The following is a 17,333-nucleotide window of genomic DNA, read 5'->3' on the forward strand; positions in this document are numbered from 1 at the left end:
TCCCTATGTTCCATAAATATGAACATTAATTATATTTAACAGTCTTCATATTCATATGCTGTGGCTCTATTAAAATCTTTTACTGGACAAACCTGCCCTAGCTGTCTTATAGAGTGACTGTAGATAAACTGTTCTCAAATTATAACAAATTATATGGCTTCTCAACAGAGTTTGAGTTAGTCAAATATAAAAAAAAAAAAAAAAAAAAAAAAAGGCTTTTGGTGGGGCTTGTAGGTCAATGGGCCATTATGTAATTAAAATCAAAAAGTTTCCTCTTACAGAACTGCTCATGTTGTTGTAATATGCATGCCCTGCAGTTTAAAAAGCTGGGATTTAATATTTGTTGCCTAAATCATAGAGAGAGTACCTAGGACCAATTAACTTCAGGGTGAACATAAAAAAACAGAATATCTGCAAAATATCTGGTCAAAACTATCATCATTCATCATGACAACTGTCAAGACATTGACTTCTCAGTACTATTGTTTGTTTTCATTTTCACCAAGATCTCCTGCACTGCAGGGGCGAGCTGTGAAGCCCATCTTCCCTAGGCAGTAGATATCAAAGAAGGAAAATCTCATTAGTAGGTATGGAACATGTGGAGGTGAAAAACATGACTGCTGATTAACACACAACAATTGCCTGTCGAGGGAACGGCAGACTGATGTGTGTGGGAAGCTTAGGCAGGAGAGCAGAGACCAGGACATGCAGATTTTAACCCAATTTCTGCTCTGGAAGAGAAGACTCCCTGCGAAGAGGTTTGTATCATACATGTGAGTGCAGAGTTGTAATATTCTGGCTGCCAGAGATGGGAGGAAGGACATGGGCTTCCAAGCCTCATCAGCAAGAGCAATCAAAAGCAGCCCAAATAATTCTGCCCCCCCCCCATAAACTAATTTTCTCTCTCACACACACACTAAATGATGTGCTCATTTCATCATCAGCAATCAGAATTATCCAGTACTGTATAACTCTACAAGTGAGAGTTATCAGAGATAACGTAGTGTGTAAAGGACCTGGGGGTTGTGATAATGTAATGTAATCACTCTTCCTCTGGCAGTAAGCCCTTGAAGTTGTTCTCTGTGTGCATATCTGAATGCATATCATAGCTGAATCTCTCTGAGCAGTTAGAAACTTGGCCTCTATGGGAGTAGACGCTCTTTGATATCCCCACCCCTGCTTCGAGGTTTGTTAGGCAACCAGACGAGGCAATTTTGTCTTTCATCTTTCTTTCTTTTTTCAGTCATTCTTAGCCGTTGGTGTTTTAATTAATGTTTTTGCAGCAATTTCTCGCCCTCACTGGAGACCTTAGAATACTGTGTAGCTGTTTACATTATAAGCACATGTAGGCTTCGGAGGCCTTGGTCTTGTAATGATTTGTATGCCTTGTGAGTCAGTGCAGGATGCTGGTGAAGTAGACTCAGCAATGACTGAGTGTGATAGCAATAGTAGGTCTATGGAATTTTGTTATGTGGACCCATGTCCAACATAACTTACTTTTCCATTATCATTTTCAACTGAAAACTAGTTAATACCATCAAATTCCAAAATAAATTTAACCTATCTTTCATGATGAAATACTCATTTGTATAAATAGTATGATATCATATAGGATAGCTCAATCCAAATGCATCAAAGTCATACTGCAAGAATGAAGAAAACACAAAGATACCAAGGGCATGGATGTCTCAGTTTATTAATGGAGGAGTGTGTGTATGATGCAATCTGTGTGTAACTGCTCAATACACACACACAGACACACACATACTAAACCTCTGAGAGGGGAGTAAACCCAGTACAAACAGATCAGATCAGGTACATGATCGATTTTTTCTGAGCTGCCTTGGATGAGAAAAAGAACGTTGGGTCGGGTCATTAACGTCCCCGCACTGTCATTGGACTTGTCCCAGTCTTCTTATTATCACGGCACATTCACAAGTAAAAGGAAAGCTCTCGACAACAGCACAACAAACAGGATTTTTTTCCCAGGACTCAATGCATAGGATTATACAGTTAGAATACAGTATTTCAACATGGTTTGTTTTTTTTACAAAGGTATATGTTATAGGAAACACTGAAATAAAAAAATTAACTGCACAGCAGTAAGAAAGGTAATTGTCGAGTATAGATACAGTCATTTTTCATACACACAGTGGAACAGCTTTATAGAAACACAGGGCAAAAAACACCACTGGAACAATTTTGCGCTATACTCATCAATACTCTACTTTTTGTTATTTGTTCTGCCTTCAGACTAATTTACGAATGCCAGACATTTTTGGGGGGGGAAACCATATCTTAGGTTGGCCACTGGTTGACATTTATTCATTTGGGCTGTTGCCATGGCCACCATGGTCCTACTTAAGCACACACCACAGACACCCAAAATAAAATGCACACAAAAACTGCAACCATAGAAATCATACTGAAAGTGTTCAGCCTATTGGCACACCATGGCTGCAGCAGGAATCCTAGCATTTTGACAACACATCAATATCACAATTGCAAATTACATTGCTGTGTCTCTATTACTATAATCATCATAAATCACCTATGTTACAGATAATATAACAATAAAAAAGAAATGATATCATCATTTGGAAGGCACATTTTGGTTAAAGAAAGGCTCGTAAGAAGCATTTTGCATCCCTCCAGTCAGGAGTGGAGTCTGGAGTAAACAACAGCGTTTGACAAGGATGGAGTCTGCAGTCTGCATGCAATTAAGATCAAAAGCATCCCCCGCTGATTCCATTATGCAGAGTGCCACTCCGATCTGCGCTGAGTGGGCACTGCCAAGTGCCGCTTGGCCAGAATGCCATGATGCCACGCTGTGGAGGCAGGCAAGCAGGCGGGCGGGCATGCAGGCTCAGGCTCTGTGCAAACCTCAATCTACCCAAGGCAGGAATCAAAAAACATTCTAGGGTCTGGAGCTTAAATACGTATCTGACACTACACACATCAATGGTCAGACTCAGGGAGCCTGTGTGTGCCCTTGTTTAAAGGTCTGCTCAAGAGGAGTGTGATTTGACATTGAAACACTCCAGGATGAAGTGCAGAGAAGCTGATTTGAGAGGCAAAAATGGCAGAATAATGAGCAAATCAGTCATAAGTCTATGGACTAGTTTTGTATGGGCTCCAAGTGTGCCATATACATTGTATAGCAATACATTATTATGTACATGATTGAACCTGACCTGTAACATATTATACCAACAATGGTGCGCAAAGGCAAAAACTATTGTTAGGATCATTATTAATTCAAAAATCTTTTTTTTCCTTATACCAAAAGCCTCATCTGCAACGTTCACGGTTTGAATGAGAAAGCGACATAATAGCAAGAAATGCTGTAAGCAAATATATTTCAATGGTGGATATGACAGAAAATTGCACTAATAACAGATCTAGAGCATCATGGTCATATTACTTTGTACGTTGGCTAGTGTGTTAGCCCATTCATGTATTGCTGCAGTGCTACTGTAGATGGCGTGCTTATAAACAAATTGTTTGATAATGCAATGTTTAATCAACTAATGCAACACAAATTTTGTCAAAAATCTTGACATTCTTGCCAGGTTGCTAAAAGATGTTGGTGTGCTCCATTGGGGTGTGTGTGTGTGTGTGTGTGTGTGTGTGTGTGTGTGTGGGAGGGGGGGTGCTGGGTTAGTGGGTTAAAAATATGTTATTAAATGATCTGGAGATTTTTCAAACTAATATTAAAGCTTAAAAAATACAACTACATTTGAAAACATTTGGACACCTAAACTGACTGATTGAAAGTATCATAACCAGTTTTAGAAAAACAGATAATGTTCTCATACCCTATTTAAAACATCTTAGTGATATACGTAGTCAAGAGAGGAATGTGTACAGTCATACAATATGTGGCATGAGCGCCTTAGGATGTATTGGCAACCACACGTGGCAAATAAACTTGAGGCAAAGTGAATTAAAAGAAAATACAAATAAAACATTTGGAAAAAAACCACTATTGGCCTATCATTTACAATAACCTGTGCTTTGTTAGTTAGCTGTTAGCCGTTGCCCAGTCATGACCCTTAGTCTCTGTCAAAGAGCTTAGTGGGAGACCAGGCTCCTGTGTGTCAGTGGCTAGTGGCGATTAAAATGACAGATAGGGTGTCTCTCTGCCCTCTGGCCTGACAGTAGGCATCCTGTACACACACACACACACACACACACACACACACACACACACACACAGATGTATGCACAAGTGCCCACACGAGCGTGCCCACACGAGCACACACACACACACACACACACACACACAAATCGCATCACATGGCGGTCCATTTAAAAAGATCATTTCTCCTTATAAAGCTTTCCGCATAAAGACTGCACAATAAAAAAAATATATAATACAATTCTTAAAACTTTTCTACACAGGAAGAAATTTAACATCTGATTATCTTTTGCACCAGTGATCGTCACACAGGCTTAAATCTCAGGGCTAGCGCCACATGCAATATGGGAACAGTCAATGGAGCAAGAGAGTGTGGACCACCTATTTCAGTTTGGCAAGTGGGCGTAGTAAGGCGTACCTATGATAGCTAAACCCATCATCTCTTTTTGTCTGTGTGACCGGCAGGGATTGAACCTGGCTTTCCCACTTGTCGAGGCCAAGCTCTTACCATTAGACCAAAAAGTCTAATCTTATGGTCTGTGGGCAAGGCAGGGTTATTCATTGTGCGAGTGTGGTTCCAAACCACTTCTGCTACACCTGCTTCATGAAATGTTCCATACTGCTCCACACTGGGCTGCCTGTCACACAACTGGGGGGCTGGAGTTGTCAGCGTAAAGGCCCTCAGGGGTCCCTTCTCTGTTTCTCTCTCTCTGTCTCCACTAGGAGAAATAAGCCCCTGTGGACACTGGCGGCACCGTACCATTTCCCTTCCCTCCCCTCCCCTTCCCTTCCCTTCCCTTCCCTTCCCTTCCCTTCCCTTCCCTTCCCTTCCTTTCCCATCCCAACCCATCCCTCCCTCCTTCCCTCCCCCCTCCAGTGGGTTAGAGATCCGTCACTTTGTTCTCCAGGGCTACAGCTATCTGCTGCAGCCTGAGGGTGAGCTGTTTGCTCTGGGCAGCCGGATCCTCGTCTAGGGAGGTGATGATCTGTATGGAGGGGAGGGATGGAGACAGGGAGGGAGGAAGGGAGGGAGGGAGGGGAGAGAGGGAGGGGAGGCAGACAGGGAGCGGAGGGAGACAGGGAAGAAAGGGAGACATGGAGGGAAAGAGACAGGGAGGGAGGGAGAAAGGGAGGGAAAGGAGACAGGGAATGGAGAGAGCGGGAGGGAGGGGAGGAGACAGGGAGGGGAGGGAGAGACTAGCGTTATATCAACAGTCATGACATGTAGGACCATTGTTGCAGTGGCCACTCAGACTGAACGACAGCCCTATTTGTTTATCTAAACTTGTTCATTAGTTTTTGTTTACCCTCTTTTCATAGCTTCAAGTACTGATACGCAAATGGAAGCTTAAAAACTTAATCTATTCCCTGAGCAATTTTCCATTTCAAGTACCCCAGAACTGCTTTCAATTAATTATTTCATAATCAATCAAATATGACAAACTGTGCCAAAACATGCCAAATTGTGCCCAGCAGTGCGTTGAGGAGAATTCTCCCTAGTGTGTTTACTGGAGGGAGCGAGTGAGTGGTCTCTTACCCCGTCATAGTATTTGCTTGCGTACTGGTAAAGCTGATGTAGAGCCACTTGTGTGTTGAGTTTGTCTGTGTGAGACTGGGGGAGACAAGACACAGATGAAAGGTCATGTTTAAGCAGCAGACACATACACAATCATACATTTTAGAGCACCATGTGTGCGTGTGTCTAGATCCATAAAACATAATTCCCCTTCAAACAAAATGTTGCATCATCAATGTCACAGACATAGAGAGAAAAAAGGGTGTGTTTCTTACCCGAGACATCTCCGCAAGATGTGTGTTCATGTCCTGGTCACTCACTGATACCATCTGTCTGATGCCCGAGTAGTAACTGATCGCACACGCACACGCACACACACACACACACACACACACACACACACACACACACACACACACACACGTAAGGGAAAGAAAGATGATAATCATTATAGAGTACATTCAATATTGACAAGCTACCAATATAACACCAACAATGTAACAGCATTGTAAGTAGGAATCAAAACAAACAGATCAGATATAATTGGGAACCGCTGACAAGACATACTCATCAACCATCTTCTTGTATGTGGAGATCTCCTTTGCATAGAGTAGTTTGTTACTTGGTGAGTCCTACATGGAAATAGAGAAAAGGGGAAAAAAGAATGATAACGTTGTTGTGCCTCACTAGATTACTTATCATCACAGAGATATTCATGACCTCCCGCCTTCTCCGTCCTCTCCCTCCTACTCCTCCTCCTTCTACCCCTTTCCTCCTCTCCGCCTTCCCCTCACTCCAAATTCTCCCCCTCCCTCTCGTTGTTCCCCTCCTCCTCCTCATCATCTCTCTATTCCCTTTTCTCTCTCTCTCTCTCTCCCTCCTCCTCCTCCTCCCCCACTCACCCGGCTGAGTTTGTGCTCGCTCTTGGTACAGGCGTCCATGAAGGTCTGGGCAATGACGGAGAGTGAGGCGTCCACCACCTCCGTTACGTGGACGTCGAAGATGAAGTGGGGGTTCTTCAGGATGTTCACCCAGAACCTCAGAGGAAGACTGTCAAGGAGAGAGGAAGAACACAGTCACCTACTAGTATCAACACATCTTATCTGTTAGTATTAGCTTTTAGGGAATGCATACAGTATATGCCAATAGAGAATAGGCATAGACATTAGCCTTTACAGAATACATACAGTATGCCTGTGTGTGGAATTATTAGCAACTTGAATGTGAATGGATGTTATGTTCTGTATCACAAGATTACCGCCATCACCTCTCACAGATAGAACTTCTATTGGTAACAGATTTCAACTCCTGAAAGTAAAGTTAAAGTAAAATAAAGTAAAGTAAAAGCCTTTTTGCCATTCAGATTCAATGCTGGATGAGAAGTTGTTGCTGCTACAACTGTTGTAATCCAGCCTAATGAATGTAGAGATGTATCATGCTAAACTAACTTGCTAAAACTTTAACCTTTCACATACTCTGAAGCTTCACAACATCACTGCACACTACTAATGAATTCTAGAGTAAATAAGCCTTCTCATTTTCATTCCACACACACAAACACAGTTCCATACAATTCCTCCAATACGACGTTGGCTGTGCATATCAAACGAGCCTTAAATAGATCCTGAATATTTTCCACCCTGATCAGTTTCCGAGTCTGGGCCAATTGAGGCGACTAACATAGGCATTCATATTGAATTGCTACGTCTCCTGGGGCACTGAAAAAAAACACGCTGCAATATAATGGTTACAATTAAGCTAGGGATGTAATTACCATGTTTGTCGTTATGGCTGATACACACATTCATATTTAATACAGACAGAGGCCTCAGATGGTTTGATAAACAAAACAAGCATATGTGGACGTCGGTGTAGAGTAATTAAATCGCTCATCTCCCGTCCTCACACTGTCTGGCTCTCTCTCACACCCACACCCGTCAATCACTGACATCTATATGCATTGCATTGTCTTGAATGCTTGAGCTTTAGCCAACTTGACGTTAATTTATGCCCTTAAATGTCACGCGGGAGCGCGGAGATTGAGAATGCAAACGAGATAGCTAGTACTTTTTGCATTTGTATTCTGTTGACTGGTTTCTTTAAATCAGTTTGTTTCTTGGAGAGTTCTCTCAGGCTGTTGGGTTTGGTGTTTGTGTGTGTGTAGTTTATGTGTGTGTGTGTGTGTGTGTGTGTGTGTGTGTGTGTGTGTGTGTGTACCTGTTAGTCTTCCAGATGTGGATGGTCTCCTCATCTACATTGTCGTGTTTCAACGCCTGCTCATCCAGGAAGTCAAAGAAGTACTTGACGGCCGGTGGCACCACCGCCCCGGAGCACAGGACACTGCGGAAGAAGTCGTCTACAAACTGCTGCAGTGTTCCCTGAAATGGACAATGGACAGACAGACAAACACACACACCCACACACACACACACCCACACGCACACACACACACCAGCGTTGTGAGACGAGGCAGAGAGAGGCCAACTGTCGCAGTATGCCCTAAGAAACACTCATTAACCACACAGTGGGAATAGTGTTGCAGTGTACCAACAAACAAGAAGATTGTTCTAGAATGCAGCACTGCAGATAAAGACACACTTTTTGGAATGTATTTTAGCATATTTAGACCTTTTGAATGATGGCTGAATACGTGTATGTCAGCTCATAATTTTTTATACTTCAAAAGGACAGATCTTAACTGTATTTTAGTGTCATGAAAAGCGCTTTACAAATAAAATGTGTTGTCATAATGATTTAAAATGCATTTAAAAATGCCCCAGCCATGCCTACCTTGACAGACAACAGTCTGGTAAGATAGATCTCTGTGATGGCTTTCGTCATGGACTTGTCCTTCATGCTGCCTCTCTTTGACTTGATGTCATCCATCTCATCAGCTGGCCTTACCAGGTGGAACACCTTGTCATCCTCCAGCAGGGCGTTCCCTAGAGGAGACAAACACACAAACAATGGTGTCACAGGGAGAATCTGTGTGTGTGTGTGTGTGTGTGTGTGTGTGTGTGTGTGTGTGTGTGTGTGTGTGTGTGTGTGTGTGTGTGTGTGTGTAGACTTACTCTCCTCGTGGTTCTCCTGGTTTTGGTAATAGTTCTGTTGTATTTGCGGGACCCTGGACAGGACTAGTGTGGCGTTGTCTCGCACCTGAAACACACACACAAAGATGTTTTTAAGATTTGTAAGCATTTACATACACATACGCACACATATGCACACACACACACACACACACACACACACACACGCACACACACAGCTGACTCAATACATGTCATCATTGAGGTCAGCTGCTTTTCATTGGGTCTCAGAACCTAATTCATAATCAATGCCATTGACTGGACACTCTCATTGTCCTTTCACTGGGCATTCTTTGTGGCAGCTTTTCATTACTGATCACATAAAGACCATGATTAGTGCTTTTTTCAGATATCCAATGAATCCATCACTGTAGTCTCGCCTGCCAATTTTTATAGGCTCTACCCATGTTATGCTGTGAAAGCCTCTGCATTAGTTCGGGGAGGTACCACATGTATTCAGGTCTCAGGCAAGGTTAGTCATCACGTGGTCACCGAACCACATCTGTTACAAGAGTCCCATCAGCTGTGCAGTGAGGGAGACTACTCACGTTGTAGTGGGCCAGGGTGTTGATGCGTTTCCACCTGCCCTCCTTTTGGGATGTCAGGTCCAGGTCCGACAGGATCTGCCCTGTGGAGCCGGGGCGCCACTCTGTGGCAGGGGCACAAACAGCAGCTCACACAACCAGTTCACATCATGAGTTACACTGTTGTTCAGTTGATTTCCTTAAGTCAGTTTGTTTCTTGGGGAGTTCTGTCAGGCTGTTATGTCTGTGTGTGTGTGTGTGTGTCTGTGTGTGTGTGTGTGTGTGTGTGTGTGTGTGTGTACTTTTGTGCGTGCATGTGTATATGTACGCTGCGTGTGTGCATGTCTGTGTACTCGAATGTAACCAGTCTCACCTAGTGTAACAGTGTCCACCTTGGGTCTCTGTGAGTAGGGCAAGTTCCTGTGCACTTGCTCAATGATCTTCTCCTTCACCTGGGAGATGGTGTCACAGTTGAGCACTTTGACGGGCGTCACATCCGGCCCCTCCCCGTGTACGAGCACCTGCAGGGTCTGAGAGCGACAAGAGAGAGCACAGCGTCATGAGGACAAGAGCCCCGCTGTGGCGGTGGTGTTGCCGTGGCAACCAGGTGGCAGTACACTAGAGTCTCTGACATGTGACAGAGCCTTGTGTTGTCACTTCTGCTCAGCTAATAGGCGACCGCCAGAAGGGGTCTCTCTCACCAGGTGACACTTCTCATATCTGACAAATATCAGACTTCATAAAACCTGACCTGCTCTTGATAGCAATTATACCGTTCCGGAGTTTCTGATTTGTGCTGTTAGCTTCTTTGTAAAATGAATTGAAAAAAGCCTGCTGTGGAAAATGATGCAATTCCATTGTGTTATTCTTTCTGTAATTCAATCACGGAGTGCAATCCATCAAGGCAAGCTCTGTAATTCAGTCTAATTTGATAATTGTCCTCCACAATGCCATTACGTCCCTGGGTGTCTCATTTACAGAGACTTAAAAGAAAACAGCTGAGATCATATTATCTGGCACTAGCGAAACGCTACATTGAATTTAAAAATTCTGGTCATAATACACTAGTAGAACATTGTCATTACCTGATGTTATACAGTGTATTACAGCAAAAGGCTTCTGGATGTGACGCATTGCTTAGTAATTCACAACAGGACACTTATGTCAGAGGACCACACTAATAGCAGTCACAGCCATGTAAATCTAGGTGCCTGGGTGGTAACCATGGTAACACTGTGACGGTGCAGTCTGTGTCACTCACCAGGACACAGTACTCGACATCGTCCCCAAGCAGGCCTGTGTCGTTGAGCGTGTATTTGGCCTTCTTCACTTGGGAGTCCACGGGCCCCTTCTCAATCTGGTGTTTGATGGCTCGGAACAGTTTGTACAGGGGCTCCCCTGCAGAGTCCTTGGGACAGACAGAAAGCACACAACATAGTACATTCACTACTACACTCACAATATTGTTGCATCTCTCTTGACTCTCTGTAAACTTTGACCCCACTGATTGACACTTTAAAGAGGCATTTTACTCCCAAATGTATTTTTCTAGTATATTTATTTATTGTCAGTCCACCATTAGCATGGTCTCAAAATGTCATAATTTTGCACATGCAACTTAGTTCAAACATACCCACATAAAAAACACCCAAAAAGCTTAGGAAAAAACACACACACTGCCATATTTGCAAAATGCCTTCTCAAATGGAAATAATACAAATACATTCATACAGTACCAAAAGTATACTTGGCACATTACCTTGAGGAACTGGTAGAGACAGATAGACATCCAGTTGCACAGCATCCTCTCCACCACTGTCTCTGACCTGAAGTTGAAAACACAGGGCTAAACCTTTACCATGAACTTCAGATATCTTTTGCATTCACAAAGCCCCATTGTTAGCTATTAGCACATCTAATTAACAGTCCTGTGTATGGGCCGACCATGTTAGCACAATAGAGTATTCAGCATAATTAGCCACACCATTGGGGGATAATTACAGACGTGTGTCTTGCATAACATCCAACAACAGACTGCTCTGTGCAGTTGACAGTTCAGATTATATAACCTCTGGATGTGTCAGCTACACAACTGAGCCCTTGCTTAGGACTGGAGACTGGCCTGGACTGGAGATACAGACCATACCATAGTGGGAGATATGGACCTGACCCAGTTTTCCTAAAGCTTTATAGCGAACATGGTGCTTTATTAATCCAAACACCATTTGTTAAACTAAGCATTTTGCTGTTATACAAGTAGCATGGTTCTGGTTTGTTGAGAAAGCTACAAAGTATTTGTGGGCCCAGAGACACAGACTATAGTTGCTGGTTGGCGCTGAAGATTGAGATTGAGCAACTAAAGGTACAGCTAGATCTACAACATCTAGAACAACTAGAGCTAGAGCTACAGGACCTAGACTAATGGTGGCTACTTAGTGCCTCTCACCTGCGCAGCATAAGTTTGGGGTTCTTGCTGTTGACGTAGTCGTCCATCAGCTTCAGCAGCAGGGTTCTCATGATGTCAGTGTAGTACTCCAGCTTCCCATGCAGAGCCACCGTCAGCAAGGAGGCAAAGTACACCTTGGCCCGGGCAGTGAATTCTGGACGGCCCTCTAGGGTTCCGATAAACTACAGGACACATTGACAGTAGGCCATTAATCATAATGCAGTGGATATGCACAGTAAAGCCTGTTAATGGTCATGTACTGAAGATAGCCAGCAACGCCTGGATCACTCTTATCATCAGAGGGAGATGATGATGAGAAATAGACAGGAACAGTGGTATGGAATTATCTGAGACTAGGATGATGGTGATGGTGATGATCAACATGATTATGATGATCATGATAACAAAAATGATTTTCATGTATATAGTGCCTCACCCAAACTTGACATTGTACTGTATCTATGTGGGCTAGAGCTTTAAACAGGCCTGAAAATTCAAGCCTGACCCGACCCGGGCCGGTTGAGATGAGGCCCAAGCCTGACATCACAAACATTTTCATCAGCCGAGCCTGAAAAAAGCCTGAAGTCTAGAAAACGTTTGTGCCTTTATACATTGTGCACAACAGCAAAATTGCAGCACTGCAGAGAGAAGAAAGCCACTCGCTCAGTGGAGAGAGAGAGACTGCTTGAAAACTCACCTTAGTTAGCCTACTATCAACAACTGTAGGCTATTTACAGTACTGCACCTGCCTCTATCCTATATATTTCCAGAAACGAGCCAGATCTTGCTGTTGCCTGTTTTGTATGTTTGTAAGTGTTGATGCCAATAGCTCTCCATAAGAGAAGGTTTCACACAGTGAAGTTTGTTATGCTTTCAATTGATCTGATACTCTTTGTCAGGTGCAGGAGAAGACAGCATGACAGAGCAGAGGGACATTCGTGAACTGGGAATGTTCTTTTTTCTTTTTTCGCAGCCTTTATTCAGTAGGCTGATTAGGACTGACAGAAACAGCGAGAGACCATAAAACAGCATTCAAAAACCAAACTAAATTATTAGCATTATTTCTGCAGATAATATATATGTATAGATAGATACATATATATAGATAGATACATATACATATATATATACATATATATATATATATATATATATATATATATATATATATATATATATATATATATATATATACACACACACACACATACATACATACATACATACACATATATACATATATATATACATATGTATATATATATATTCTCTTCGGGTGGGTGTTCAAGCTCTTACATTGAGGAGGAACGTCTTGCTGTTGAGCAGGTTGGAGAACTGGTTCAGTGCCTGGGCTACAATGGCCTTCCGATGCTCTGGGATGTCCAGCTTGCCCGTGATCATCACATCGTTGGCGCCGTCCTTGGAGGGCAGGAAGAAGACGCGGTCGGTGTAGGTCTTGTAGTCCAGGAAGGGGATGCGTCCTTCGCTCAGGTCATTGGTGTGGTCCTCCATCTCGATCATCAGGTCTGGGAGGGGAGAGAAGCGTATTATTATGAAGCACACAAAACTACATTCTGTTTTCTTAGTTGTCAACCTCTTTGTGCTTTGGGCAATTCCTTCGTTTTTTGGCATGGCAACAGTTGCCAAAGGCAAGCATTTCATGCATCAATGCAAGAATTTCATACCTAATGAACTAACAAATACAGCTATATACACATGCACTATTGATCATGTTGTCAATAGCTTTTGGCTGTGGGTATGTATTAGTCATGGTTGGCTGTTGTGTTACCTGTGAACTCTTTCTTGCAGCGGTCTCGTACGCTCTCCTCCAGGTTCTCCAGCTGATGCCTGACTTTCTCATACTCTCTCTCTGCCTGCTGGCTCTTCCGCCTGCAGATACGGGTGCATACAAACACATTAGAGACAGATGCGTATACAAAATCCCACCCTCCCACACACACACACATGCAAAATGACCGCACACACACAGACACACAGACACAGACACAGACACACACACACTGTGCTCTCTTGTTGATGACAGTGAGTAGAACAGTGAGGTGTCATTTGGTTGGCTATGAAAATCCCTTGACTCAACACCAGCACATGACTGAAGAAAGACAATATGGTGTCTGTCCTTTCTGGTGGTTCCTCACCTGTAGCAGTAGACTGAGATAGCGATGATCAGCAGCATGGGCACTATGACCGCCGGGATGATGATTAAGAGGGGCTCATACTTCGTCTCATAGTGCACCGAGCCCACCACCCACTCCCCGTTACCAAACTTGATCTGGAACACAAAGGTAGGAAAGAGTTAACCACAGCAATGAGAATGTTTGGAAAATGAGTGCTGCACTGGAGTATACGACCTATAAGCTGCCCTTGATTTAGTCATTTAACTACATGGTATCTGTGCAAAGTGGTGTGTAGGCCTACAGATTCAGAATTATCTTAGTATTTAACAGATTACAGTTAGAAAGGTTAAAGTTATTTAAAAATACATATACATATATATGTGACCAATCCAACTAGCAGTGTAGTCATGTGTGTGTGTGATCTCACAAGCAGGTCCAGCGGGTCAGAGCTGGTGTCTCTGCGGTGGCGTTTAGAGCTGATATCTCTGCGGTGTCGTTTGGAGCGGGCACTGGGGTGGGTTGAGGGGGGGTCCAGGAACAGCTTGTCGTCCTGGAGCGTGTTGACCAGACAGGGGACGTCGCCCACAAACGCCTGGGCCTCTTTGGCTGTCATGGCCTTGGAAAAGCCTCTGCCCTGAAATGGAAACAGAACATAATTATTGCACTTAATATGAGTATCACGTTATAATCGTATCATTTTCAGTGACACAATTGGTGAACCCTAGCAGTTTGAGACCCCTTTTCACAGAAGGACAAGTACAATTATAGTATTTACATTCTACCTTTGCATCACTTAGCAGACACTCTTATACAGAGTGACTTAGGATAAGTGACATTTCAAGAAAAGCTAAACTTATAAAAAAATACATCTTTTACAATGACATGCATAAATGCATGGTATTGGTACACCCTAACAGTCCGAGCCTGAGGCCTCTACTCACGGTGACAATGATGATGCTGGCCTCTGTGATGATCTTCTTAGTCAGCTCATTGAAGGTGGGGTTGGGGTGGTAGTCGAAGGGCTTGAGCTCCCTCGCCCAGTTATCCAGCTGGATGAAGGTCTTGAACACCTGGGCATCATATGACCTGCTGACGGCCGGGGACAAGAACTGGATCACTGTGTCGTTCTTGCTGCTGGCGTGATGAAGGTACTAGAGAGAGAGAGCGAGAAGGGGAGGGAGGAAAGGGGTGAGCACACTGGCTTACTGACACAATATACACAATAATTTTTACTGAATGTGACATAATGTGACAATGAAATACACTTTGGGAGTAATAAAGCTTTTCTGTGGGATTCCTTTCTTCTTGTGGCCAGCTATTTCCACATAAAGTAAATGGTTGTGTGTGTTGTCTTTTTCCAGCTATACTGCTTAAAAGTGCTTATACTGTACGATGATTTAGATTTCAGAGTCACAAGTTAAGTTGACAGAATCTAACCAGGATCCAGGGGCTTATGACTTTGACCACACAGGGTCTTTGATAAACCAGTCTGTGGGGTTCCAAGTCCCTCTAAGTCTAAGGCCCTGCCACACAGGGAGAGAGCATAGCAAAGCACAGCTGAACTGCCTAACCACATAATCTGCTGGAACCTTAATGCCTGCATTAAATTTAGCCTCTAAATGAAATGAATAAAATCTCTGCTAAACCCACCCGAAGGCAACTGGGGCAGGAGTCAACGAGCCCTGCAGAGTGCATAGCTCTGAGTGCCTGATATCAACCCAACTTGATTATTTTTGGGGATAAACCAGAACTTCTTTCCTCAATCTTACAGGTTAAAGGAATTATAGACTATTAAGGATCAGATAGAAAGATGCAGTAATGCAGGCTTATGGGTACCTTCTTGATCGCTGAAAATTAGATGAGGGAAGAGTGACTGGCTATTTGTGGTGCAAATATTAAAGAGATGGTTTAGGGCTGAACTGAAGTGAATGTGGACAAAGAAGTGGTAGTCAAGGGATGAAGAGAGACGTAGTTGTGGTCCAGATATGTAGGGAAGAACAAAAACATGAGAGAAAGAAAACAAGGGAGAGCTGAGAGAGTTAGATGACGAGAGAGAGAGAGAGAGAGAGAGAGACAGACAGAGAGAGAGAGATAGATGACGAGAGAGAGAGATAGAGAAAGAGAGTGAGAGAGAGAGACAGAGGACAAGAGAGAGAGATAGAGAGAGAGAGTGAGAAAGAGAGAGAGATAGAGAGAGAGTGAGAGAGAGAGAGAGAGAGATAGATGACAAGAGAGAGATAGAGATAGAGATAGAGAGAGAGAGAGAGAGAGAGAGAGAGAGAGAGAGAGAGAGAGAGAGAGAGAGAGAGAGACAGACAGACAGACAGACAGACAGACAGACAGACAGACAGACTAAGCATACCTCAGTAGGACCTGTGACTCCTGACCACTCGTCTGCCAAGGCTTGGATCTTCATACTGGCATTCTGGATGAGGTCAAAGCCTGAACCCGTCACCGTAATGTTCCTGCCACCACTGAGACACACATCACGGTCACATAGGAGGAAATATGACAAAAGTATTACCACCATAATCTTATGAGATAAAAACACTCATATCCTCTCCTTTTCCCACCTATACAGCTCTAAAAACTGTACTTTAGCTGGTTGTAAATGCTATTAATAATCATCTAGTTCAATTATCAAAATGTATTACAAATTATTAAATGTAGATGAATCACTATCAATTTGTAAGTCCAGGCAAGCTTCGATATTGAGGCACATTTTCACCTGATGTGTTTGTTCCCCAGTAGTGGGGCTCATGCTCACATTTGAGCTCCAGCACTAACTAATCTCATTCACACTACAGGCTGTTGTCAGAATAGGGACCCAGGTGTGCTTGTGCTTCCATTTGCCAACAGCCAGTCAGGACAAGGACTGAAGTCTCACCAAACAAAGCTGCCTTTGGGTTGGTGGTCCAGGATAGTGGGGTTCTCCCAGAACTGGAAGGCATCAGGGATGATCTTGGTGGTGCTCTTGCCATACTTGATGGTGACCGCGAGCAGGTCGGAGGGGATCTTGTCTATCCGGTACTCTCCCGTCCTGCAAGTGATCTCCGACCCAAAATTCTCCCTGTCGACAAGGACACAGCCTGGGGGTTATACAGGGTCACAGCATGGAGGATGGCTAACATGGCAGGACCGTGACAGTTTGTTAATTCCTGCTGGGCTAGCGAGCTCGTTATTTCTCAATACCTCTGTTGAAAATGTCATCAAGGCATGGATTCTACAGAGAAGCTCTTGCTGAATTCAAAGACACTCTGACTAGACCAGAAAGTCAGTGTTTAAAAGGTTCATACTGCCATCGCAACAGTGGGCTAACCTCACGAATTGTGAAGTGCTGCCGAAAGCCACCACAAGGTGGTGACAAGAGCTGTGAAGGATGTTTGAAAAGATATCTCCTCTATCTGACAAATTGAGATTACTATAGATGATCAGCTCCTAACTATCTTAACGGGGACCAAGTGGTCTTTTTCAAATATTAT

The 17,333-nt window shown here is 43.5% G+C and overlaps 1 protein-coding gene across 1 annotated transcript in view; it reads right to left on the reverse strand.

Annotated features, from left to right (window-relative positions):
• Window positions 1-5,007: 5,007 nt before the first annotated feature.
• The window catches only part of plxnb2b (plexin b2b), an 82,999-nt gene continuing 70,673 nt past the window's right edge, over window positions 5,008-17,333 (reverse strand). Inside the window, exons 17-36 of the mRNA XM_083667103.1 lie at window positions 16,739-16,921; window positions 16,214-16,325; window positions 14,793-15,002; window positions 14,279-14,485; window positions 13,873-14,006; window positions 13,506-13,606; window positions 13,013-13,242; window positions 11,717-11,898; window positions 11,030-11,096; window positions 10,532-10,678; window positions 9,644-9,800; window positions 9,295-9,395; window positions 8,729-8,813; window positions 8,448-8,599; window positions 7,875-8,035; window positions 6,560-6,707; window positions 6,225-6,289; window positions 5,933-6,008; window positions 5,679-5,753; window positions 5,008-5,127 (exon numbers count right to left, since the gene is read on the reverse strand). Of these exons, the coding sequence (XP_083523229.1) occupies window positions 5,023-5,127; window positions 5,679-5,753; window positions 5,933-6,008; window positions 6,225-6,289; window positions 6,560-6,707; window positions 7,875-8,035; window positions 8,448-8,599; window positions 8,729-8,813; window positions 9,295-9,395; window positions 9,644-9,800; window positions 10,532-10,678; window positions 11,030-11,096; window positions 11,717-11,898; window positions 13,013-13,242; window positions 13,506-13,606; window positions 13,873-14,006; window positions 14,279-14,485; window positions 14,793-15,002; window positions 16,214-16,325; window positions 16,739-16,921 (2,698 nt within the window). The 3' untranslated portion in view covers window positions 5,008-5,022. The remainder of the gene's footprint in view (window positions 5,128-5,678; window positions 5,754-5,932; window positions 6,009-6,224; window positions 6,290-6,559; window positions 6,708-7,874; window positions 8,036-8,447; window positions 8,600-8,728; window positions 8,814-9,294; window positions 9,396-9,643; window positions 9,801-10,531; window positions 10,679-11,029; window positions 11,097-11,716; window positions 11,899-13,012; window positions 13,243-13,505; window positions 13,607-13,872; window positions 14,007-14,278; window positions 14,486-14,792; window positions 15,003-16,213; window positions 16,326-16,738; window positions 16,922-17,333) is intronic.

The sequence above is a fragment of the Argentina silus genome, assembly GCF_951799395.1.
Source record: "Argentina silus genome assembly, chromosome: 3".
Lineage (NCBI taxonomy): Eukaryota > Metazoa > Chordata > Actinopteri > Argentiniformes > Argentinidae > Argentina > Argentina silus.